Source organism: Accipiter gentilis, chromosome 19 (genome assembly GCF_929443795.1).
Source record: "Accipiter gentilis chromosome 19, bAccGen1.1, whole genome shotgun sequence".
In the NCBI taxonomy this organism is placed as follows: domain Eukaryota; kingdom Metazoa; phylum Chordata; class Aves; order Accipitriformes; family Accipitridae; genus Astur; species Astur gentilis.
The window spans coordinates 17,141,061-17,166,469 of record NC_064898.1 but is presented as its reverse complement, the minus strand read 5'-3'; the positions used below and the strand labels follow the sequence as shown (position 1 = coordinate 17,166,469).

General features: G+C 40.0%; 2 protein-coding genes across 2 annotated transcripts in view; one reads left to right on the top strand and one right to left on the bottom strand.

Moving 5' to 3' along the window:
- The window catches only part of TAF1D (TATA-box binding protein associated factor, RNA polymerase I subunit D), an 815,997-nt gene that overhangs the window by 731,435 nt on the left and 59,153 nt on the right, over positions 1 to 25,409 (bottom strand). The gene's annotated exons all lie outside the window — the stretch shown is intronic.
- CEP295 (centrosomal protein 295) overlaps positions 21,600 to 25,409 on the top strand; it is a 46,646-nt gene continuing 42,836 nt past the window's right edge. Inside the window, 4 exon segments of the mRNA XM_049823606.1 lie at positions 21,600 to 21,623; positions 21,625 to 21,736; positions 23,530 to 23,663; positions 24,830 to 25,030. Of these exon segments, the coding sequence (XP_049679563.1) occupies positions 21,600 to 21,623; positions 21,625 to 21,736; positions 23,530 to 23,663; positions 24,830 to 25,030 (471 nt within the window).

Genomic DNA, 25,409 nt, shown 5'->3' with positions numbered 1-25,409 from the left:
GGAAAGATAAGTCATGGATGTTGACAAAGCTTTCTTCAGTACAGACTGCTGATACAAATGCTTTAGTAGATCTGCTTATAATTTTTCATGCTGTCTCCTTTTTTTGGCACTGAACTATATGAAATTTACAAAAGCAACACTTGCAGCTCTCTAAATCACAACCATTCTGAAAGTTGATGTCTACATATAACATTTTCACATTTAATCATCATAAATACATTAACAGTTATGTCACTTATGGTGAATCCCTGAAGATGTACACTTGAAAAAAGATATTTTTTTTTTGGTTCAAGATGTCTTTCTCTCTGAAGAACCTGTCATACCAGCCAGACTTTCAAAATCTGCACTATAAACACCATGGTGTAGTGCTGAGCAACTTCCTGCAAGTTACTAAGTGCTTTCAACTCCTATTGATCTTTTAGGAATTGAAGGAAGTTGACTATTTACAGGAAGAGCTGAGACTTTTAAAGAATCAAGTGCAAATTAATTCAATTAGCTTACACATTGTAGTTACTTTTAGGTATAGTTTGCCATTTTCTATTTTTTATTCTTGACATAAAAATATACTTAACTGGCAAACACCTACTGTCACTTCCTTTAAGATTCTCACACCAGCCATCAACTTCTGTTGCTGTTGGTGTTATCTTCAGTGTTACAGGACAAAATGTTTTGGGGAAATTTAAGTGTAAAAAGCTTTTAGTTTTAAAAGTGAACGTGCAGTTCCATGACTTTCATCAGATAATTCGCCTCCTTTATATATATAAACATACTAATGCTGTGAGCTCTTTTATATTTTTCCTAAATCATAGGCAGCCAGATATCCAAATGGCTGATTTGGTTGTGGAATTTTCTCTAAACAATCAGCCTAATTCTAGACCAGAGCTGTTGACTGCTCAATGATCTGTTGAAAGATCCGGTAGCATTTGGCATGTAGATACTGTTTACAGCATGTCCTTTATTCTTTCTGGCATATAACAGAGCCTTCTGCTCTCTCCTGCTTCCCTGATGATCACCTTATAGTGACTGGGGAAGTAAAATGATATAATTAAAGGGAGTGTAGGTATCCCCAGACAACATTAGAAAATCACATAGCAGTTATTAGCCAGCTTTGTGCTTAGCATGTTTAACAGAGAGATGGGTCCTGTGCTTTTTTGACATAGATGTCACTATAATTCTTTGTGATGGGCCTTCACATTTGATGACATTGCAAAATCCAAAAGCTTTAAGTCAGAGTGGGATAGATTCAACCTTGAAATAAAATGCAATCTGTGAGAATAGACAAACAGTAGGGTGCCTTAACAAGGACTCGGTAAATCCTTCTAACTTTTAAAAGTAGGAGTTAATATCTTTTTACAAAATATGCATTAATCATCTGGAAAAAACTTACAGCCTGTGTGCTGAGGTTATGGGCTTCCAACATTGCAGTTCCTTTTGGTCTCAGGAACTATGAACCTGTGAGGCGTTTGTTTTCTTTGTGGGTCATGGCATAGTGAGAAGAGTTGTGTCTGTAGTCCTTGCTTTGCTCATAGTACTTGCAGTTCTGTGTTAGGCCAATGTCTGTAATTAAATCTCATCTCTCAGGACTTCAGATGATCTCCTGAGGTGATTAGGAAGTTTTCTCTTCCTTACCCCCTCACTTGCCTGGGCAGAACTGGACAGATGTACTTTTATTTATCTTTTGTCCCACCAAAACCATCAAAAGTGAGATGCTGGATTGCACGGACTGGTGGCTAGAGAGGGTGAAGATTTCAGACTGGCTGGCTGGGATGTCTTGTTCACAAGCCAGCTTTGGGCCTGGGAAGAGAGATCAGTCAGGCTTGGACCATAAGGTGGACATATGTGTTTATGTGACAAGGGAGGGGGTCAGGGGATTATGCTTACAATTGGGTGGGGGAGTGGAGTAGATTCTGGCTATAGATCGGCTGGTTCCAGTAATATCACTAATGATGTCACTATAAGACATTTTCATATATAACATGATAAAAAGAGAATGTTTGGTTCCTGGCACATGGTTTGGTTTACCTGCTACTGAAAAGAAGTTTGTAACTTGACAGTAAAGACCTTCCCAACCACCACATTTCTCGAAAGCTTGGCCAGAGTCTGAGGGTTATATTGTCATGCAAATTGAACTAGGCAGTAAAGACCTGTCCCTCATAAAACTATGCAAGTTTAATTCCAGCCTAAAAACCTTTTCATTTATTAATATCAGACTTCGAGCTTTTAGGAGAACTGTCTTATATTAGCAGTTCTTTCTGGGCTCAATTCCAAAGTCTTTCTCCACGTTGTATCCGTGGATATAATATCTAATATCATGCCTGTGGACATTCTTACCAATTCAGTCCTGTGGATCCCAGAGGCCAAGTTCATAACCTTTCTTTTTTTTTTCCCCCAAGGTTTTGCATTCCTAATGCAAAGATACATATTGCACTTTTTTTGCAGTGTTGCAAGAAGTGAAGGGGAGAGATACTCTTACCCCCTTCTCCTTCAGTCTAGTAACTTGCGTGAGTCGGTGCTACTCAGCATGAGTAGGGACTACAGGAGCAATCTCACAAAGGTGAGGTGGGCATGAAATTCTATTTTGAAACTGGGCCCACGTGGAAGCTCACAGTCAGGGTTGAGGGTATTTGAAATAGTACGTTCCTGATGGCTTCAGATTTGGAGTTCTGGTTTCAGATTTTTTTCCAGTGGAGATAAGCATGATTATGCACACTAGCACTTTGAATAATCTCTAGTTACATTTGGATTCACTGCTATGTGTGTTTCATACTTCCTCTCATATAAAATATTAGGGATTAGTTCTCTTCGCCTCCATCTATGTAGTTATTTTTTTTCTATAAAATTCAATAACAAGAAAAAAAATCCAATGCATTTATACTCACAGAAAACCAGTCATGCAAAGCATTCGTTTATGAAAGAGAGATGGTTACACTGAGTCAATACTAATACAATTACCTACTTGAACAAGCTCAGCTACTCTATGCATTACCTAATTCTGCCTTTTTAGATTCTTGCTGTTTTTTCTGTAATGTTCTCTTTCTGTACTCTCTTATTCTTGTGTTTTCAAGAACCACCACTAGCTAGAAATGTAGTACACACTGTTGTCATGGAAAACCTGACTTACCTATACAGATATCTTACCATCACTGTAAACAAAACCCAGATGCAAGATCTGCAAACTGTATTTACAGCTCTGAGACACAGTAGTCTATTTGGTAGAGTTGGCTGGGAGATATGTTTTTCAGTCTGTGAAAATCTCAAAATAAGCTCTTCTCATTCCCAATGGGACAGAAGTTTTCCATACTCCAAGGGGGACAAAAGCTTCTTCTCCTTTTTTTGAGGGATAGGGAGAAGAGTGGGATGAGGATTGTCCCTGCTAGATTGTTAAATAAAAAGAAATTAATTTTAGATGAGTTCCTGTGTTTTACCTTAATGTTCCAAATATTTTGTTTCAATTTAAATTTCTTTTATATGAGCTTCGTCACTAAATGGCGAACAGTGTTGAAGTGAAATATTTCTCATTTGGAGAATAGTGAAAGAGGAATATTTTCACTATTTCCTAATAGAAATTGTTTTGAAATTGATAGTTTCACATAAACCCCCCACTTCCATAAAAATGATAACTTTCCAAAGAAAATTATTTAGATTTAAAAGTATGACTGGTCTAATTTATCACCGATTCTTTCTTAAAGGTGAAGACTGCTTGTTTGGAGTGAGTAATTTCTGTGACCCTCTGAAATCAATGGGAATCTTCTACTAATTTCTGAAGATTGAATCAATCATTTTTGCTAAGTGTTATGTGTCAAGATCATTAAAAAAAAAACCCAACAACTGGAAATAGGTTTCACGTCATCTTAGAGACCTAATGAAGCTTGCCGTATCCTGACTTTGCTTACCAGCAATGTAACAGGAGCTGATATAAATGATTGAACAATCCTCTCTGCATCCAAGGAGCATGTAGGTGCCTGGTTCTTCTCCTTTAGTTGTAGTTAGAGGAAGTTACTCCATGGCACTACACCTGTGTGGTTGCATTTGATCCAACAAAAATGTGGATTACCCTGGTGTGTTGCATTGATCACAATTTGAAGTCACTTCAGAAGGCACTGGAATCCAATTGTGATCCACACTGGAGAAGCAAGTGGTAAAGGTGCTTCTTTACCACAGCAGTTCATCTCCGAGTAGTGTTATGACCAAATTTAAGTCTGTCATTGTGCATTGCTTGCCTAGCATTCAGCTTAAATTTTCAATCACATACTTAGAAAATTAAAACTCATACACTCCCTGGAGAACAGACAAGAAACCCCCTCCCCTCTCCATATGCCTACCTTAATCACTAAGTTACAAGCCATACTGTCTCAGGTCCCTGTGAATATTAATTATTCTGTGCAGAGTGCAATAGTTTCAGCAAAGGTGGCCAAGAGAGACATCCAGAGTGCTCTGTAACTTGGACATTATGGCACTTTCATGGGAAAACAAGCTCAAACCTTTAAGGCAAAAGAAGCAACCGGGGCACTTGTGTCCTAGGCTGCATTCAAACTCAGATCCTTATCAGCAAGCTGTCAGGTAAAACACTTACCAGGAGCATCCAGCAGGCCCAGCAGAGCTTAGCCTTGAACCTAATCTAAGCAGCCTCCTAGCAGTACACTAGTCACAAGACCACTGCTGATATTAATATGCCTTCTTCTGGTGTTAATCATTATTTAGAAATAATCACTGCAGTATTTTTTTTCACACAGAAAGAATGAGGGTAGAGCGTCCCTAGCGCTTGCTGTGTCACAAGGGGAATGTGAAGCAGTAGCTCTTTAGGAAAGCATGCTGCTGGAAATGTACATCAGCTCAATCACTCTCCAGCTCACAACTGTGAAATGGCCTGTTTTGTCGAGCTTGTCAGCAGTGTGCATCATTCAGTTGACAACACAGAAAGCTGGGGTTGGCTCACACACAGCAATTTCCAGTTGACGAGTTGGTTCAATTGATACATTCACTTTGGGAAATAAAGTAAGAATATTCTCAGTTTGAGCGAGGCTACACTGCATGAATATCTTACCCATTGAAAAGAGAGATGATGACTGCGTACAAGACAAGGCATGATTAGCAGGAGGGAAAAGAAAGAGAGGCAATATATCTTTTGGACAGAATTGTTTCATTCATTTTTCCTTGATCTTTTTGAAGGAGATTTTGTTTCCTTTATGGGTCATATCCAATTTGAAGCCAATAGGAATCTATGCTTCCACCCTTTCCCCTTCTCCCATGTACACTGCGTATACTGTACAGCTATGGGTGTAACTTAACAGTTGTGCCCAGACTGTATTTCTTCTCCAAAGAGGGATCATTACTTTGTAAATACAGAGTTAGAGACTCGGGAATTAATGACTCTCTTTGATAGTCAAAGAAGTGCAGCTGGACACAGGAGGGGACCGATCCTTGTGAGGTTACAGGGTACCGAGGGCAAATGCAGTCTCTAAAAGAGATTCAAAAGAACAGGAGCTATGGATCAGATACCTAGCAGTAAGCTTCACTCCATTGCTTGGATTCTGGTGCCTTCTGGAGCAAAGCAGGTTGTTTTTTGAAGTTGCATGATATAGCATTAATAAGAGCAATTCATGGTTCAGCACTGCTCTTCTAGGCAGTACTTCATCATTTTTTGGTGCAGGGAAAGAAGGAGCTCTTGGCTTTTTGAAAAAAAAAGTGGCATGCGCAGAAGGAATTCCTCATGGTTTATGTAGTCCATTGCTGCTATTTTTTTCTGCTACCGGTATTCAGTCTCCTTCGTTATTGCTACATTTGCCACAGGTCTAAGCACATAATAACAATGCAGTACATGTTAGCAAAAAGATCAGAGTGGCCTCTTGCTATGTAACTTGCTGCTTTAGCTGCTGCAAGAACCATTTTCTATTCCTTCTTCTGCTTAGAGGAGAATCTTTCCTGAAAACCTTTAAATAAATTAAATATTCCCAGTGTGCACCATTTAGTGTCAAACTTTCCTAGTTTAAGATGATTTTTCTCCTTCCACTTTGTAAAGAGTATGTGTCATCGGTAGCCTTACAATCCTGCAGTGTTAATCAAACCATCCAAACAGTGGGCTTATTTTGTTTCTAGTATAGATACCGATCCTTAATTACCCCAGTATTGTTTTAACGACCTCAGCACATCCTTATCTGTTTTGCTGCACTTCATTTCATATTACACATTTCCAGTTGGAGACTTGACAGGAGGCAGAAGCAATCAAACCATATTGTCTGGCATAACAGTGGGGAAACTGCCATGTCTCTCATGCAAAAGATTAATAATAGACCGTGTGCTGTCTTTGTAAAACAAAAACATGTCTCGCTTAAACGCCTTAAAAGTTACATCCTGTGTGATGCTGTCAGTGTGGGGGCCCAATGTCAGACATCTAAAGGAGTTTTAATCTTTGAAGAAGAAGCTTTTTTTCCTTGTAAATCATACTGTAAGTTCCTGCTGCTGATCTTAGGGCAAGATGCTTACATTAGACTGTTGCTGCAGATAGGAAGGGACAAACTGTTGCTGGGCAGATGAGCGTGGAAAGCTACAAATACCTTAGGTGGAGAGGGAATAGCCTGCTATTGCCAGGCGAGGGAGCTGTTTAAGTGCAAGCTTGAATTTTAGATCCAGACATTATCTCTGGAACACAAGGAGCCTGATTGCATTGCTGCTGCCCTAAATACCTGTGAGAGCCAGGCACTTAATTGCTAGGTCTGACAACAGCTTGGAAAAACCTACATAGGTGCTCTCTCCCTCTTTTCTGTCTTTGATCTGAGGAGGTAGGGATATGTCCAGAATTATTAACTGGTAAAAAATAGGAGGAGTAGCAAGATTTAAGAAGAGGCAGCAAAAGTTTTTTTGGGAGTCTTACTCACAGAGCTGTTAAGAAAGACTTCAGAAATACAAGAAGTCACTCTACGGACTGATTTTTCAATCCAGGAGTATAACTACTCCATATTGCATTTTTTGTGATACATCTTGTCCTAAATATCTGAATTAAAGGTAATGCAGCACACAAACACTGGATTTTATTAATCTCACCAGAGTACAGAGAAATGGCTAAACATAAAAAATCTGCAGGTGGTGGGGAGGAGGCGAATAGAAAGTGCTGGCGATATGCTTGCAGGGAATGTATAATCTTCACTAGAAAATTCAAAGCCTGTCTGCTTGGCGTGGATCCTAGCTGTGTAGCGGTTTGTTGAGTGATGATGGAAAGCTCACTCTACATTAATTCCTAATGGATTATTGCAAAATGTTCTGTAATGATGACGCGCTTGAGCTGTTAATTGATTATGAAATGCCTTAAGAGCTTTATGAAAAGCATAAGATACAATTATTATTGGATCATGCCGCTCATTAACTTTAAAGAAAATAAATGTGCTGTAATTCCAACTGGCCTGTAAATCTCTTTTGTTTGGAAATAGATTCATGTCACCCTCCTTTTCTCCGGTAATATCAATGTCTGCTGCTTGTTCGAATGGAAGTACATTCAGGGAGATTAAGGGCCTGAACCGATCTGACTGAAGTCAACTGGAGTTGTTCCCATTGACTACAGAAGGAGTTGGAGCAGTCCTTGATTGGTCTGTCCAAGTCCAAAAAAAAAAAGGTCTGTGGAAGAGCACAGCAACCACAAGACTCTCTGAAGAGAAGGAACCTGTGAAAATTCTTGTTTCTGAACTGGGAGCATTACTTTATCCTAGAAGTGTTTCAAGCTTCTAGCCATCTTTTGTGTCAAAATAAATTTTGCATAAATGGTGAGATATAGGAGATTGGGACCATGTTTGCAGTGATGAAACTGTGCACATTCATTTGGCCACTACCCACTACTGCAGTACTTGCGCAAACTGCTGTTTTATAGTACTTTACATTTTGTCTTGTAAGGAACTTGTAAGGTAAATCCTGTGAGTAAGCTCAGCTTGGCATCAAGCATTTTCCTCTGTTCCTGGTCTGTGCTTTTGAAAGCTGCAAGGACAACTAAGAGAGTGCAATTTTGAAGGAATCAAAAGCCTATACTCTTGGTTAAGCATGGGCCTGATCCTGTCATGTCCCAGGATGACTTGCTGTTTTATATTATGACAAGGCTTCACTAGGAAGCAAGCTTAACAGGAGGCCGAGTGCTTTAAATGTGGGTGAATGTAACCCCAGGGTAAGTTATTCACGCTGTGGATCTGGTGATACACCAACCCTGAAAAAGAATAGTCTCACCCTGTGTCTCCATGACCAGTGTGGGGGAGAAGGCAGAGAACGGACAGAGTGGGATGGGGACATATCCCCCCCACATAAGACTACTGATCCACATGTAAATCATAGATTTTCCTTAGAGAGAATGTATCTCCACTTCTAGCATCTAACCCCCATTCTGTTTTACTAGTGCAATTAATTAAAAATAAAGGTGAATATGCCTTACCTTAAATAAGCAAACATCAGCCAATGAAATAGAATTCACCTTCATGGCTATTTGGTACAGTTCAAGAACCAGGAAATCTATAGGCCTTCTAATTCATTGTGCGGGAAGGTTATTATTACTGTTTGTAAAGGAAAAGTTTTCCACACAAAATCTGTTAGACTTGCCAGCATCCCTCATGCATTCAAGTGCTGCCATGTGAGACAGATAAAAATCCCACCTGATGATAAACTGTGTTAGGAAAGAGGCATCTTTGAAAGCAAAAGAAAAGCAGCACTTGTGGATAATGGAAATAATGAAACAGTGGTATTTTCCAAATTCCCTTTGCAAATTGAGGTTTTGAATATTAATTACTAGTGAATATTTTGGCAACTTAACAGTGATGGTTAGTTATACACGACTATAAATAATCAACCCATACTTTTTAAAATGTGGCCTTTCATTTTTGAGATTAGTAGGGTTTTCTCAACCTCTGATTCTTATCTCTGCAAATTTTTGGAAAAGGACTACAATGTCTCGAGTTCTGCTAAAATCTGAATGGATTTGATTTTCTGGCTCAAAGTTGGTCTTGCAAAGACTTTTACATAATTGGCTTTCTTATACACTTCTCTTTGGAAGGAGTTTCATGTGAAAAACAATTTTGGAAGAAATAAATGTTTTGTTTCCTATTTAGATTTTCAGATTTTAAATATTTTAAATTTTCAGAAGAATATCAAACCCCAATTGGAATATTAGTTTTAATTTCAGCAGACCAGATTCCATATGAATTTGCATCTGTGTAGTGTCAGTGATATCACTGAACTGGTTCATGAAATTTGGCCTCCCTGTTTGTTTCTGGCTGTCGTGGTATAACACCAGCTGGCAACTAGGCACCGTGCAGCCATTTGCTCACTTCCCCCTCCTCCCAGTGGGATGGGGAGGAGAATAGAAAAAAAAAAGTAAAACTCATGAGTTGAGGTAAGAATGATTTAATAACTCAAGTAAAATAAAATTTAATAATAATAATAAAATAATAATAATAAAAAATAGTAATAGTAATAAAAAGGAATATAACAAAAAAATACCCCACCACAAAACAAAACAAACAAAAAAACAAACAAGAAAAGGCAAGTGATGTGGTGGACAATGCAATTGCTCACCACCTGCTGACAGATGCTCAAGCAGCAATCTGCCCTTCCCAGCCAACTCCTCCCAGTTTATATACGGAGCATGATGTTCTGTGGTATGGACTATCCCTTTGGCTAGTTCGGCTCAGCTGTCCTGGCCATGCTCCCTCCCAGCTTCTTGTACAGGTGCTTGCTGGCACAGCATGGGAAACTGAAAAATCCTTAATTTTGGATAAGCGCTACTTAGCAACAACTAAAACATCAGTGTGTTATCAACATTATTCTCACAATAAATCCAAAACATGCTGTACCAGCTACTAAGGAGAAGAGTAACTCTATCCCAGCTGAAACCGGGACACTGACCCAGAAAGCAGTTTTTCAGTCTGCAGATCTGATTTTATTTCATCTGGAATACTCAAGACGTAGCTACAGTTACCTTCTAACCTGATTTCAAGAAGGAATTTGAATTCTTAGGGTACCGCTCAGCCATTGTAAAAGGACACTGGCCAGTGCATAAGGGCCACTCAGAGCAAGGAGATTAATGAGTGGGACTTCAACCTGTTTCAAGCACAGCTTACATGTGAATCTTGGTACTGATCTTCTGTGTAAGGCTGAATTTCAGCTCTAGTTCCCAGACTTGCAGTGAGCATATTATAACTGACAGCTAAGCATTTTTATAATGGATACATTAGAAATAATTTAACTAGGAGACATGATAGTTGTATTTGTAAGTGTTTGCAAGTCATACTGCTTCAGAAATAATGCTGTTGCCACCACTTACTTGGGAATGAACACATATCTTGAAAAAACATTTCCTATTTTTTCAGAAATAGTGTAGACCCCTAATTTCTGCAAAGCATTCTGTCTAGAGAAGTCAGCAGACTCCCACTTTACTCCAGACCTCAAATGCTGACAGGTGCCACCAGGACTCTGGAATAACTGTAAGTGGAAAGTGAATTCTGGGTATTCATATGTAAATTGAAATAACTGATGTCCCATTGTGCTTTTGCTTTCAAAAAAATGAGGAGAAAAAAAAAAAAGAAAACTCCTAAACATAATGAAGTATTTGCATATAAAAAGGCTTTTAACTTACATTCTTTGCTCATTGGCAATCTTTGGAAGCCCATTATTCTTTTCTGCTATTAAATTTACCCAGAAAAACATTCACATTTCTGGGCAAGTAGAAGTTCATAAAAAATAATTTATTCTTGTTCATTTATTTCCATAGGATGCAGACCTTTCTAGACATGGCAATTATTTCTAGACACAAGTGGGAGAACAATGTAAGATTCTGTGGTGGTGTGGGGTTGCTTTTTTTAATTATCCTAGCTAAAGTTTTATAGATGCTATTTCAGTAGAAAGTCTTACTATAACAGCAAAAGAAACCTGGATGTCTTCAGTTTCTAATCCCGAGTGTGCAGCTTTGTGACTAGGTAACCATGAGCAAATGACTTATTCTTTTGAGGACTAATGTTAGTCTTATTTCTACTGGTGTAAAGCTGGAATAACTCCACAGAAGTCAATGGAGTTACAATGCTAATCTGATGTTGTCTCCTCATCTGTAAAAGAGGGTAATGACATTCTCCTCTCTCAGGGGATATGGCAAGGATATTTAGTTAATGTTGACTCTTCACTGTTTAAAATGCTAATACATTGTCATTGTTAGTGCTAAATTTGTACTGTACAGGTGAAAGAAACAGTTAACACGCAAGGTGCTCATGCTTAACCCACTCTACTGAAGACACATCATAATATATTGGCTTTCATTATAGCACCTCAAGCAATTTTCCCTTTACTACTTTCATTAGCGAAGGAAGACTGGTCTATTCTATTAGGAAAGCAACCAGATGCATGTAAATAAATTAACACCAAAAGATTACTAAGTGTAAAATCTGCATGTGCCCTCCACTGTGCTGCTTGTTTGTGGACAGGTCCAAAGTGAGCATTGTAAGTTTAAAATAAGTAGCTTTGATTCTGCCAGGTAATTTGTTGTTATATATACACTGAGAGAGAATAAAATATACACAAATAAAATGGTGGACAGATAAATAATTATTGCCAGAAGTGATCTGCAGCTTTCAGGCAATCCTTTTAACATTCTTCTGTCTTATTATTTCTGTATATAAATGAGAAACATCTTTGTAAGAAGCAGCAAGGATACCAGGCATGAAAGCCTTAGTATATGTCTATCCAATGCAAACAAGAACGTAACTGTTTAATTCTTAGTAACTCAGAACTAGGTGTTTATGAAGTGATCATGGCCTGGGACACTGTCACAAAGCAAGTAGAGGCAAGTAAAGCTGCAATAACAGTAATTTCCACTCCTGTTCTGAGGTTCATGCTCATAGTTTGCATTGCATTTTTCAAAAATGGGTGTATTATTCCCATTTTGCAGCTGTGGAAAGGCATCCCACTGGGACAAGTGCCTTGCCTAAACAAATCAGCCAGTGAATGAGGTGGGAGGAAGCCATGCAGCCGATCGCAGGCAAGAGAAGGGTGGGAGCAGGGCTGCCATTTCCAGCAGCAGCCATCCCACAGAGCTGCTCCCATCCCTTGCAATTGGAAAGAGAACCTTGGCCTGCCGGCTCCTATCCACTGACATTAGATGAAAAGTAGAAGACAGAAGGTTATCACATAAAATAGCATCAGCTTGTCAGAGAACCCTTCCTTGTGAATGACTGTCTCAAGTGTTTGGATCTCCTTTTTTTTTTTTTTCCAAATACCACTCTTCTCAACTGTGTGTTAACACTGACATTTTGCATTGCATCTTCAACTAAAAACGAAAGCATGGATCAGCTCAGGTTTGTGTAGCTCACAAGGTCTAGTGAATTCAGACAGTATTGGTTAAATGTTCCTTCTGTCCTATCCTGCATGATTGTGTCCAGTGAGATAATTTTTCCAGAGAAAAACATTGTCAAACCATGTCTGTATTAACCAAGCCTGTTTTTACACTGAACTCTTGAGCTAGCAGTGTAGCTAGAGTAGCTTGGCCGCCAGCTGCCAAGTATTCACATAGGAGTTTAAGCTGGCTTGTTCAATTCATGCTATGATAGCTACATTGCTACTGGTTCCTTCGTCATCATGCTACTTAGCTTGGTTTTATTAACACGATGTAAGAATATGCTAGAATTTTCTTCGTTGCCAAAACATTTGCAAGAAAAAAAAGACATTACAACAATCATTGGAAATTACACACTGGGAAAACATTTTATTTCCAAAATCAGGTTTTTGTATATTCACATGCTAAAAGGAAAAGAAGCAATAATATTTCCTAGAAAGTTTTAATTTATGAAAGAAATTAATCAAGTAACTTTTTCTGTAGCCTCTATAAATTAGCAATAACACTGGTTTGGCTAACTTGTCCTGAAAATGAGCTCATTAAATCTAATTGGACACACTGTATAGCAAAGAATCATATGATAAAACTATGAATTTTATGTCCAATTAGAGAAATACTCCGTGGTGTTCAGAACTGATACCAGTGGTGGATGTCTGCCAAGATACATTTAACCAAAGTGTACATGTGGGTTAGATTAATACATTTTGAGATGGAATCAGCCTTGACAACAGGGAAGTCATCTATTAGAGGCAATAACTCAAAGATCACAGCAAAATTGCTTGTTAAAAGAAATCATAAGCTTGGAAAAATATCAATGTTTATTAAAATCTATTATGTCTGATTTAAATAGATGGCTTAATAGAAGAGATGAGGATTTTCATAAGGTCTTGTAACTTGACCACAGTGAATCAAAATGAATGAAACACATGCCTTGCAAGTAGAAAATAGGGCTCTCATCCTCCCCTACAGTCAAAAGCAAAGGGAAAATGCACACTTAAATGATGCAAGGAGGAGATCTAGAGTGCCTGTTTATGCCCTTCTTAGAGGCATCACAAAGTCTGGTCTCAGCAGGGTGAATCAAAGAACTGAAATTACACGTGTAAGGTCCATATTCTCAAAGAAAGGATTAGACACTGCCCAGGGTAGCCCAGAATGCCACACAAGGGCTTGGTGGCCAGCCAGTATGAAATCCTGAGGATAACACATGTCTGAGCACTTCTCTTTTCCTGGACTTTGGAGCTTCTGCCTGCTCAGCATACCCAGCACAGAGCCTTCCCCTCACTGTAGTGGCCTAACCAAGCATGGCTCATTCTTTCTAGATGAATGTAATGGCTGAAGGACAAACCTAACCTGGGTTGAATGAGTCATTGCCTTTATATATCATCAGTATTAACCTCATTTTATATTTGGGTAACTGAGGCTCAGTCTTTTTGAGTCCCAGCCCAGTGTCTTCCACTAGCTCAGGCATTCTGTTCTTACTTGATTATTGTTTTTTCTACTAATGTTGCTTTTACAGATAAGAAAAGAGAAGTGAAAAAGAAAATCAAGAACATAAACGTTGCCTAATTCTGTCTCCTTCATTCTTAAACCACTTTTCATTTACATGGACTAAAATTTAACTTTTAGCAGAGGACTGAGCAATAGACCTAAGCACACTGACAAGTGCTGATTGGCCTTGCGTGCACAGGATTTAACCTTGGTCAATCTTTTTCATCCAAACAGTATCACTGTCTGGCACTGATTCGTGCCTAGCTGTTCTTTGCCACCTGCAGTGAAATGAGATGCCTGACCAGCCAACCCAGCCTGCGTGAGAGGAAGCTAACAGATAATGTGCAATAGAGCTTTATTTTTTCCCCAGTATGTGTTTACTCTGCATCACAGAAAATCCATTTGTCAAATATTAATTGAATTCTCCAACATTTGGCATATTTGCATAACTATTATGATTTGGAGCATTATCTCCCTTGGTATTATACCCATTTCCCTTAGATGGTGTCTCTTTGATCCATTAATCATGTTTCCTGTATCCTCCCACAGAAGCTTAATTGCTCACATCCTGCAGAACCCACTCACAAAGAAAGAAATTAGCTCTATGTAAATCTAAGGTTATTACTTTGCCTCTATAAATGTAAAACAATTAAATTATCCTCTAAAAAGGACAGTGATAAAATTCCAGATGAGCATTGATCACCCAAGGAAGCAGATTGAGGCAATTTTATTGGGCCAGTGGGAAAAAACCCTGGTTTTGCTTTACCAAGGACGTTGCTGGGGCAAATGATACTGCTATCCATGTCTTTCTCGACTAGCACTGCTGTCCCCTTTACTGACTTCAGTATTACTTCAATATCTGAAACAAAGGGCCAGATTCAATAGACGCCTCCAATTTTAGGGCTGATACAGGCTCATACTGGTGAGTATATCACCTGGGCATTAGTGGAACCTCAATATATGATCTAAGGATGTGAGCACACCATTAGGGAACCACTTAAAGTCAAAGGTGTAGCTATCTAGCACTAGCTTATAGGAAATACTGAGAACAGGAATATATCTTGAATACCACCTCTCAGACCTGTAGAGATATGCTTTTCAGAAAATGTATCTTTAGCCTCAAACCTCTACTAAATATAGGAACCCACATTTTCAAAAAAAAGCTGGGCAAAGCTCTTTTTAATTTTCCCCAACAGGAGCAGGCGGTAGGAACTGCATCGACTTAACAGCAGTTTGGCGGTCACAGCACTTGTGGAGGAAGTGGGAAAGATGCAATGTTTTTTCGTACAAGTCAGAGTCAACTCCCACAGACGTGTTCTAACCACCTCTTTCTAGGATGATGGGATCGTCTGCCTCTTCCTTTGAAGCCATGCCACTGTGCAAAACATAATTCACTATTAATTTGGCCATAGAGAGAGTGAGCAGATGACTCTAATCGGGCTGTTCAGACAACAACATGGAAAACAGGAGGCCTGGTCTCCAATTGCATCTTCTCTCCAATCACAAAAGAAAATAGCAGCGTGTTTTGTGCAGAAACCGGTGCAGCTGTTGTGTTGTACGTACTTTGAGTACACTAGATGTTGACCTATATATAAAAAAATGTAATTCCTGAGTCTTGTTCAGAGTTAGATTCTGAGCCATTCAGTCCTGTCAACATTAAAACAGCTGGAGCATGTAAAGGTCAGCAAATCTAGAAGATCAGGGATCTTTAGGATTAAAAAATGCTAATTTCTTCTAGACTTTAGTAGCTTAGCATGGCTTTTCAGGATCAGGATTCTGGGACTTAGTTCCGTTTATCAGATCAATCCCAAAGAGACTAAGCCAAGATCACACACACAAAAATCTATGGTCTTGCAGAAAACTGAAGCTCAGACTCCAGTTTTCCAAACTAGCATCTAAGTCATTAATCAGCTTCCCTTCCACATTTTCTTCTCTGAGACTTGACTCTAAATTTACCTCTTTCCAATCACTAAAGCCCCTTTGTTCTTTCATCCCTCCTTGGTTTCTATAATACTTAGCAAAATTATGACAGAAAATGTCTCCATGCCTGTAGAGAAATTGGTTTCTGTTAAAAAGAGTAGAATGGGAGCAATACCTACCAGTATATCACTGCTCTATGTTCACTGCTTTCTTCTAAACCCAAGTTTGTCATGCTGCAGCTTTTTCCAAGTTCCTCTTCTTAGTGCAAATTCATTCTCACTCCTTGTAAATTTTTCTTCACCATCCTTTCCCTTTGTAAGGTTCTCTTTGAAACATACTTCCTTCATAAAGCCTTTTAATGACTCCATCTATATAATCAGTTTCTTTCTACTAAAGAAAACATCACAGCTAATTCATGGTAGAAGTGTAATCTGGTATATCACAGGTCTGTCTGATCATACAGTCTGTTTGATTTAGACTGTGAAGGTCTTGATCAAACCAGGATCCACTCTTTTACGCTGTGAACATTTTTCTGGTATTTCATAAACAATATTATAACAGATATCCAAGGATAATGACATGTACTTTCCTGAGAAGAGACCTGCATTCTATGTCTAATCCTGTATGTCACCCACTGTAGAAGTTGTCAGAGATGGCAGAAGCCAGCAGTAAGGAAAGGGAGTACCTAGCACACATTTTTATTTGCTTTATGTATAAATGACTATTAAGACATCAAAAGGGATTCTGATTGAATCAGTCATTAAGTTGGCAGAACCTGACCATTTACTTGTTCTTTATGATTTCATCCAGAACCTTTAACCTCTTCTTTGGCGATTTGTAGACTTAAAGCCTTAAGCTGTTCTTCAAGATGTTCTTTCATTAATTTTATTGCTTACAGCACAGCACTTGGATGCACATCTGAGGGAGACTGAAGCTTGTGAAAACTCCAACAGCTCCTGTATATAATGTAATAAACATAAGCAATCAGAAGGAGGAGGCAAACAATACAAAACAAGCCAGTTTAGGTTGGAGAAAAAGTAATCATTTCAAAATTAGAAAAAAATCAGTTTTCTCCCAGTTTCATCTGTACTACATGCTAAAAATACGATGCTTACTGCTAATGTAGGACTAAACTAAAAATGCATTTTTAATCACATAAAGAGGTCTTTTTCTACAAGGTAAAATTTTAAGACATTTAAGACATCTTGCTGAAGTAGAATCCGTTATTTAAAGGAAATACCAGAAAATCCAACACTGTTTTATTTTCTGCTTGAAACTACCTGCAATAAAGCAAGTAATGTTCAGTAGAGTTTCTGAAATTGAATAGAAGTAGATATTACAAGAAGAAACAAAGGAAGGTTAGCCAAACAAGATATGGCACAGTAGCTGAGAAAAGCTGGCAAAGACCAGCTGTTAGCTCACTGAACTAAGCATAATTGGCCTATTTACACACAGTTATTGTGCATATTTACGCACAGTTATTGTGCATATGATAACAGTTGGAGAAAATTCTATATATGGTTCCAATACATTTTAGAAGGCTGAACACAGATTACAAGACTTTTAGTAAATGACTGTGCACACACCAAGTTTGTGTTGTAGAATTCTGCATACACTGGCATCACTGTGTAATTAGGCAGACCGGTTCTGAGGCCATGCAGCAGCGTAGCTACACAAGGTTCCTTTTTGTCTGTAAAAACCTGAATCCAGCTCAGTTCTGTTGGCTTCAAGCTTTGGGAGAGTTCATTTGTTTGAGAGCTTGAGAGCCCATTTTAAAATGACCTTACGCAGCACCATGGTTCATGCATGAATATGAAGTTCTTAAGCACTTGGTGCTGCTTTTACCATCCCAAGGATGGTTGTTTTCCAGAGACCCAAACCATTAAGCTGGGCTAAGGACGCTGGGTGAAATCCCAGGGGCATTCGTGACAGAGAATGGGGATTGCTTAAAGTTGCTGTTGGTTCCCTAATAAGAGCTTCTGGAACAATGTCATAAGAAAGCATGCTTGCTTTTTTTTTATTCTGTAAGACAACACCATTTATATCTAAAACCAAATCTGAATTTACACGCATTTCTTTGTCCTTCCATGACAATAAGTTTAGGATGTACATTGTATTTAATTTAATTACATGTAATTATTCTTTTACTAGCTACTTAGCTTTTTATGTTTCATCTTTTGCCTTTTTGGTTTTTTCTGTAGCATCTTTTTAATGAATAGAATCTGCACATTGCGAATTTATACAGGCACAGCTCTCGATACAGTTGCTTTGGTACTGGACAGCACAGCTTTGCAGCCTTCTGTTACATGACATGGAGTATAATAACGAAAGCTACCCTTCCACGTCTGTCAAGAAAATTTATCTCCAAATCAGTCTCAGGCAGAGACTATTATAGGCTCTGCTTGCACGCGCTGACCATAGTAGATTAGTCAGTCTCAGAAATAAAGATTAGCCCTTTTTCCTCGTCAGGAAACTCCATCTATGTTTGCAAAGCTTACAGGTAAAAAATGCACTTAATGCAAACTATTTAATAAAGGCACTTTGCAGTTTTGGACTGTAAGAACTGGAGGATTACAAACCTTTATAAAACCACATCCTGTTAGTTCCTGGCAGTCATGATAATTAGATGTCTGGTGTCAGGTGCTAAAAGAGATAAAACAGCATGGGAGAAGTAATCACAGATCAAAACAAAATGAACCACAAGGAAACATTTAAGACCATATGATAACATGGTATGTGACATTGAAGAATACTGAATGCAGAGAAAGGCCAATTCAAACTGAGAGAAGTTCTCATTTCATTCCGATACTTCAGTAATCAGCAAGGAGACAAGAAAGAGAAAACTTCATTACTGTCTAATGAGGTGTTAGGGGATGTGGGGTGGGGGGATTTAGTGTCTGAATATGACACTTTCTTTACAACTTTTCCTTCGGCAGTTTTCAGGTAGAATACTTAATTCTTGCAGGGTGCCAAGTCCTGCACAAGGGTGAGCTGTCAGGTGATTGTACTGTTCCATTACTGGATCTCAGAAAACCTATAAAACCAGTGTTTCCCTGCTGAAGATGCAGAAAAGCCTGCCAAGTCATCCTTCCCTTGAGTGAAAGACATGAGTGGCCAGTTAAGAATTTTTAAGGAAGAAAGGAGCAAGTGCTCCTGTGTGGCAGTAAGAGGTATAGGTTGCATACACTGGTCTACTCGAGCTGCCTATGAGACATGGAATCTGTTCTCTCGGGGCACACAAAGTCAACTCCAGTCTCGTAAACTTATATCCAGACTAAATCGTCCCACAGAGCACACCAAGGCAAGGTGCCTGTGCCAACATCTCTTGCAGTGGCTCATCTGCTGATGACATAAACAACCTCTGTGATTGATAGGGAAGTATGGACAGTCCCACTCTCAAAAGCCATTTTCTGGGACAGCAGAAGGCCTATACTGTGATTTGAGCTCCTGACTGTGCACTGCAGGCCACCTCAGCAGCGGACTTCAGTCATACAACCCCTCTTCAACGTCAAACACATGAAACAAAAATTATTTCTTTTAAATCTGTTTTCATGTAGATTCACACTGTAAGACATTTTTTATGTACAGAAAGCATTCTGTTCCTGAAAAGAAATTCAGATTTTCCCCTAGCTATCTTGGGAATTTGTAGATAAGTCCTCCAAGTATTATTCTTTTCCCCCAGGAAAAATGTGACCAGTAATTGAAGCACAGGGGAGCCTTTGTCTCCAGCTTTATATATGCCTGGCTAGATGCACCGATACTGCTGCATCACTATTCACCTTTTATATAAGGAACACCATCTACTTCACAATGGGAAAGAATTAACGCAGCCTGTAATACTGCAATTCAAACAGGTGTAGTAAAAAGTAGAATATATTACAGTATTAAAATGACTGCTAGCTAAATCCCTGTTTTTCAGTATATGTATGTAAATTAAGTGGTAGCAGAAATAATTCTGCAATACATTGGCTAGAAAACACCCTTGAAACAAAATTCTTACCTAGCACATGTGGGTTTCATAATATCCCTTTTTTCCAATAGTCTAATTGAGGAGCAGATATTTGACCTCTTTCACATTTTATAAGTAGAGGATTCTAAAATCTATAGTCTCAATTACTTTCTTAATGGACTGTCTTCAATTTTTTTTTTACCTGTTGACCTGCAGGATAAAGCTATTTAGAAGAGATGTTATTGTGGAGAGCACTGCCATAATGAAAATGCTGAAGGACAAAAAAATCCAATAAGGAGACTAGGAAATGCATTTGGAAGCACACTGCTCACATTTAATTTATTCAATATGCATACTGTGAAACATCTGGGTGTCTTTAATGTACAATCAGGTATTAACTTGGTACCAGCTATTACAGTCAGCAGTTTGCAGCAAGTTGCAAGCACTTGACAGAAAGCAAATTATCTCCCTAACTGATCCCATAGCACAGCAGTCTGTGGACAAGAAGGCAGTTTAGCAGTTAAATGGAGAAGGCAGGGAAGAAACCACTTTCAACTGCTGTTACCTCTTCTTCCTGCGCTCATGCTTTTTGTTTTGCAATCCTGTACTTTTTTTAGTGTATTTCCTGCGTGGCTATGCATCTGCATGCACCAAACTGCTAAGTTTTACCAAGTAATCTCAGCCCTCCTGGTTTCAGTCCTGTAGGGCGCGATACGGTGGGTGACTATGACAGTTAGCTTCTAGTACAAAATTGTTTTTTCCTTTTTCTAGAAGAAACTGCCATTGAAAGTAGCTGTGTTTTGCACTCACATTTCAGCGCAAGACAACCGATTATCTCCTTTGTGTCCCATCGGTTATAAGTCACAAGCAGTTCTTCCATTTTTGCAGCAGCAGCTCAGACCCTGGGAACATAACGCAGAGAAACAATCTAACACAGCCTCTGTCACTTCATCCCTATGTGCAGCAGAATTGTTTCTCTCAAAACGAATAACAAGCTTTTGCTCAGTTTTATGTTCCTCATAAATCAAGGGTATCAGATGACTCTGCTTTCAAATCCCAACTGCTGCAGCTCTCGCACATATGATAAATGTTCCCTTTTAGAAATTAAACTAGCACGAGGATGAAAGCAAAGAAGCAAACAAGTATTGCATCAGGCTTACAAGGAGCAGACGTTAGTTAAAAAAGAGGTTTATAAAAGAAAGATCAGCACTAGTTATGAGGTCGAGGTAGCAGCACACATCTCTCACTGTAGAAGCAACTTGGCCAGCCGCACGCAAGCCCAGGAGACAGCCAGAGCAGCACCGTGAGTCCAGGGGCACTGCCAGGGCCTGAATTTACTCCTACTCATGCAGCGCATCCAGAAAGAGCATCGAGCGAGAAGGTTACACAGAGGTAAAACCAGTGAGGTAAAACTAGCAGTGCTGAGTTTTCCTCCGCTCCCCCACCATTTCTAGTTTAGCCCATACACCTCCCACACAAGCTTTAGCACTCGGAAACCCTGGCAGAGGCCTGCTGATATAGCGCTGTGAGAAAATCGCGGTCATAAGCCCCTTCAAACGTATGCTGAGATCGCCTGAGTAAGCGGGCGAAGCCCTTACCCCATTTAAATTAGGCCTTAGGACGGGACTGACTAGGAGAGCAGCGAACCTGAGGGAGAGGGGAGGAGAGGGAGCGAAGCGCCTCCCCTGCCCCCACCGCCCCTTTTATAGTCGCCGCGTTCGGCCTCACCGGCCAGTCACAGCTTTCCTCAGTTCCCATTGGTCACCAGGAGGGCAGGGGCGGGGCTCAGTCGCACGGGGAGGCGGGGGAAGGGTGGCGCGGTGGCGCATGCGCGCTGCGGTGCGCCCGGAGCGGTGGGAGGTGTGGCGACGCGCGGCGAGGGGAGCGCTTCGCATGCGCAGAGGGCGAGTCCCGCCGCGGCCCTTTAGTTTCCCGCTGCGCCCGCAGCCATTGGCCGCTCGGGGGCAGCGTTGGCGGTGACGCGGCGGGAGGCGGCAGCCGTTGCTGGCGACGGCGGCCCGGAGGGCCAGGTGGGCGGCGGGAGAAGCGGCGGGTAGGTGTGGGGCAGCCCCGCCGTGGGGTCGCTCCGCTCCCTTCCCTTCCCGGGCGTCCTTTCCTTTCTCCTCCCTCCGCGTTCTCCCTCCTCAGCTCGGGCTGGTCGAGCTGTAGCGGCCGCCGCCCCGGTGGCGGCTCCCGCTGACTGACGGGGAGCGGCCCGAGCGGGCCCGGGGCCTCCTGGGCAGGGCCCGCTGGCGGAGGGGCTCTCCCTGGGGGCCGGCCTGCGCTCCTGCGTGCTCCGTCCTCCTCTCTGCCCCCGGGCAAGGCGCGCCCCCGGCCACCCGCCTCGGGGCTGAGCCCCCGGCCGGCCGCCGCGCTCGTCCCTGCCTCTTGACTCCGGTGGTTCTCTTCCCGGCTCCGGAGAAGCGCTTGTGGGTGGCTGTGCCGGGCAGGGGAGTAAGAGGCGTTAGCGTGGCTTACGGGAACCTCTGTGGCGCAGCGGTCCCGGGGGAGGCTGGCTTCGGTTTAACTGTCGTGTGTTTACTGGCCGCTTTGTGCTGCGACTGAATCTGCGCAAATGTTGACCGCTTTACTGTGGCGTTTGCGTTATCTGCTTTGGCTCTTAAATTCTTTAAGTGTTAGATCTAGGCTTTGTATTGTTCCTCCTCTAAAATTTTCCTTTCTTCGGAGGCGGGGAATGTAGTCATTTGCTCCCTAATGATGCGTATTGGTAAACTTATGTTTTGTACCTCGTCAGCTAAGTAAGGGAAGGCTAGCAAGAACCATGATACTCTGTCCCTGCTTATTCTGTAATGAACTTGGGATTCATTGGCTTAATAACCCTGTACCAAAAGTATCTCGTGGATCGTTATTTTGTTTTTTACACCTCACCTGATTTCTTTAGAGGTTTTGTTTTTTTATTTATGATACTGAAAAGAATTTTTTCCAGCTGTGACAGGTTTGTTAAATTACTGCTAAGTGGATTGTTCACTACTAATAAGGTTTTGATTTTTAGAACTAAACAGTGACTTTTGAAAGTCTTTGTTGGTTTGTTTTGAGTATTTTCAAGGATTTAAATACTTAAAGATCAAGTAAAGATTTGGGAGGCGGGGAGGCAGTTTTGGACTAGGCTGCGTATCAGGCTGAAAAAGTCTTTTTTTGCTGTGCAGGTGAAAATTATAATTGTGAGGAAAACAGGAAGCGATCTGTAGAACCAGCAGATCCTGGTTCCACAGTAAGATCTAAAGGGAAACATCACTTGAAATGGCTCCTTAAGAAAACTTGGATAAAAAATTGTCAGCGAGCAACTTTAGCATTCTAGTAAAATGCTTGGCATGCAGACTGTTGTCGGAGTTTTGCAGTCTTCCAGGCAGAAAACCTTGGACTGCAGTCAAAAATGTTAACAAACTCAATATCTTATATCTTATAACTGTTACAATACTATTTCAGTACAAATCACCTAAGTGACCAGTCTGCTTTACTGTGTGGTGTGGTTTTCAGTAGTTTTTTTTTGTCTTCCCAGGAGCGGAATGGTGTTTGCTACTCACTTAGCAGATGTGCAGGTCTGGTCCACAGTGTAGAACATGAATGTAATACCGTTGCAGAGTTTGCTACATAGTGTAATAGTTTGAAAGCCATACATTTTGTGACTGTGGCAAAGACAGTGCCAATGTTGTTGAGTACAATTGGAACAGCCGTGAACAGTTGTAGATCGTGCTCCTAGATACCATGCCAGATTTGTAAGATTATGGTATTATCTGGTTTTTGTAGCTGGTTTACCTATGTCTTTTATGCACAATTTCTGGTTTTCATGTTGTTCTCATAGAAGTTGATTATTCAGCATTTCCAAAGATGAAGAGGAAAGTTGCAAAAGTTGGGAAATTGAGGCTTAGTCCTAATGAAGAAACCATGCTTCTGAAAGAAGAATATGAAAGAAGAAGAAAACTGAGGCTACAGCAAGTATGCCTGTATTTCTGCATGTTGTGTATTTCATTTAATGATGTAACAAATAATTTAGGAAAATTAACTGAAAAATTTATTTAATGTAAACTAAATTCCAGGGTCATAATATTGTGTATTAGGTTTCTGTTTAGTTTGTGAATTATTTTCCTTTCCTCATGTTTACTTGCTACTAAGTGCATATTTTGCTTGTGATACCTTCTCTGTTTGTTAGATTCAATTTGACATCTGTTCCAGAATCTCTTCTTCCCTGCCAGCTTCCCAGTACCTATCATTTTGATTTGGCTGTGAACATGCAGTTGTCTCTTTCCTAGTGTTGTGTCACTAGTGTAAGGATTCGTACCTATTACAGTGTTTCAGGTGTTTTCACAGTGATCACGCAGAAGAAATAAGACATCTACTGCCAATACAAAGCTTCACAGCTTTCCAGTGGACAAACAGAATTGCTACAAAATGTCATAGTTCTAAATGCTTAAAGTACTGCTCCTTTCAGAATGTCTGAGCAGAGTACCTTTCTCAGAAAATGTCTGTTGATCATCTCATCTTTCTTCCATTTCTGTTCTGCTGTTCTGCTGTTAGACCACAGGACTATTTCTGCATTTCTCTCTTCTTAGCCTTCCTCTGCTTTGTCCTACACAAGCTGTTCACGTCTCAACCATCTTTAGCAAACACGTATCTTCAAGACATTTACCATGTACTAATCTTTCACCCCTTTGGGGCTTTTTTCTTGATATGTTTTCCTCTTTAGTGAAGAGAATTTTACTGACAAAGTGAAAACCAGAAACTTAGTAAACAGACTTTAATTTATCAGTATAGTTGCTGATTTTCTTTAAACCGTGTTGCATTGTAATAGGAGTCTTTAATAAGTTATTGTGTTGTGGTTTTGGAGGGAAGGATATCCCAAGCAGTTTTTTACATTTTGTTTATCAGTTGTATGTTAATCTTGGACTTTAACTGAAACATTCAACTGAGATTAAATTTATTATTTAATGTATTAATTTTGGTAAAAGGTAATGGCAACTTTGAAGTATTTTCTGGACAGATGTTAATAGAATAGTAGATGAGATGGAAAGCTGAAAGGAGGGTACAGTACGTTGTGGAAAGACTTGCTGCAAAAAATACTGGTTTTTTAAGTTGCTGACAAAACATAAATGCTATTTCTACAGGTTAGAGAGCAACAGAAGTATATCGCCTTGCAGATAAGACAGAAAGTAAAGCAGAAGAGAGAACAACAACTACATCAGTTAGAGGAGGCACTGAGAGCTGAATGGCAGAAAGCACAGGATCAAAAGATGAAAGCCTTAGAAAAACTGTATTTATCAAGCTTAAGAGCGATTGGTGAGGGTCACCGACAAGCCAAGGAGAATGTAAGTGAAACAGCTTAATATTATTGTCAGAGAAATTCTTTATGTTCTAGAAATACTGAGATTGCTGTTTGGTTTCTTACATTCTTGATCTTGCAGTCTTGATCTTGCAGTCCTAATATGTAAAACGACAGTTTTTGAGAGTGGAAGCTGCTTAGAGCAGATATCTTTCCACAAGTCAAGGATTAAATGGTCTTACAGGCCCATCTGCTAAGGCTTTTGCTATGCAAACTCTTAAAGTTATTTTGTTTATGTTAGATTGTAAACGTATAGGATAGTGTATGTTTGTACTTGACTAAATTTCACATGGTGAATCATTGTCCCAAGTATGCCAGTAATATAGTAACTTTTTTTGTTTACCATGTAACAGTATCTTTTCTAT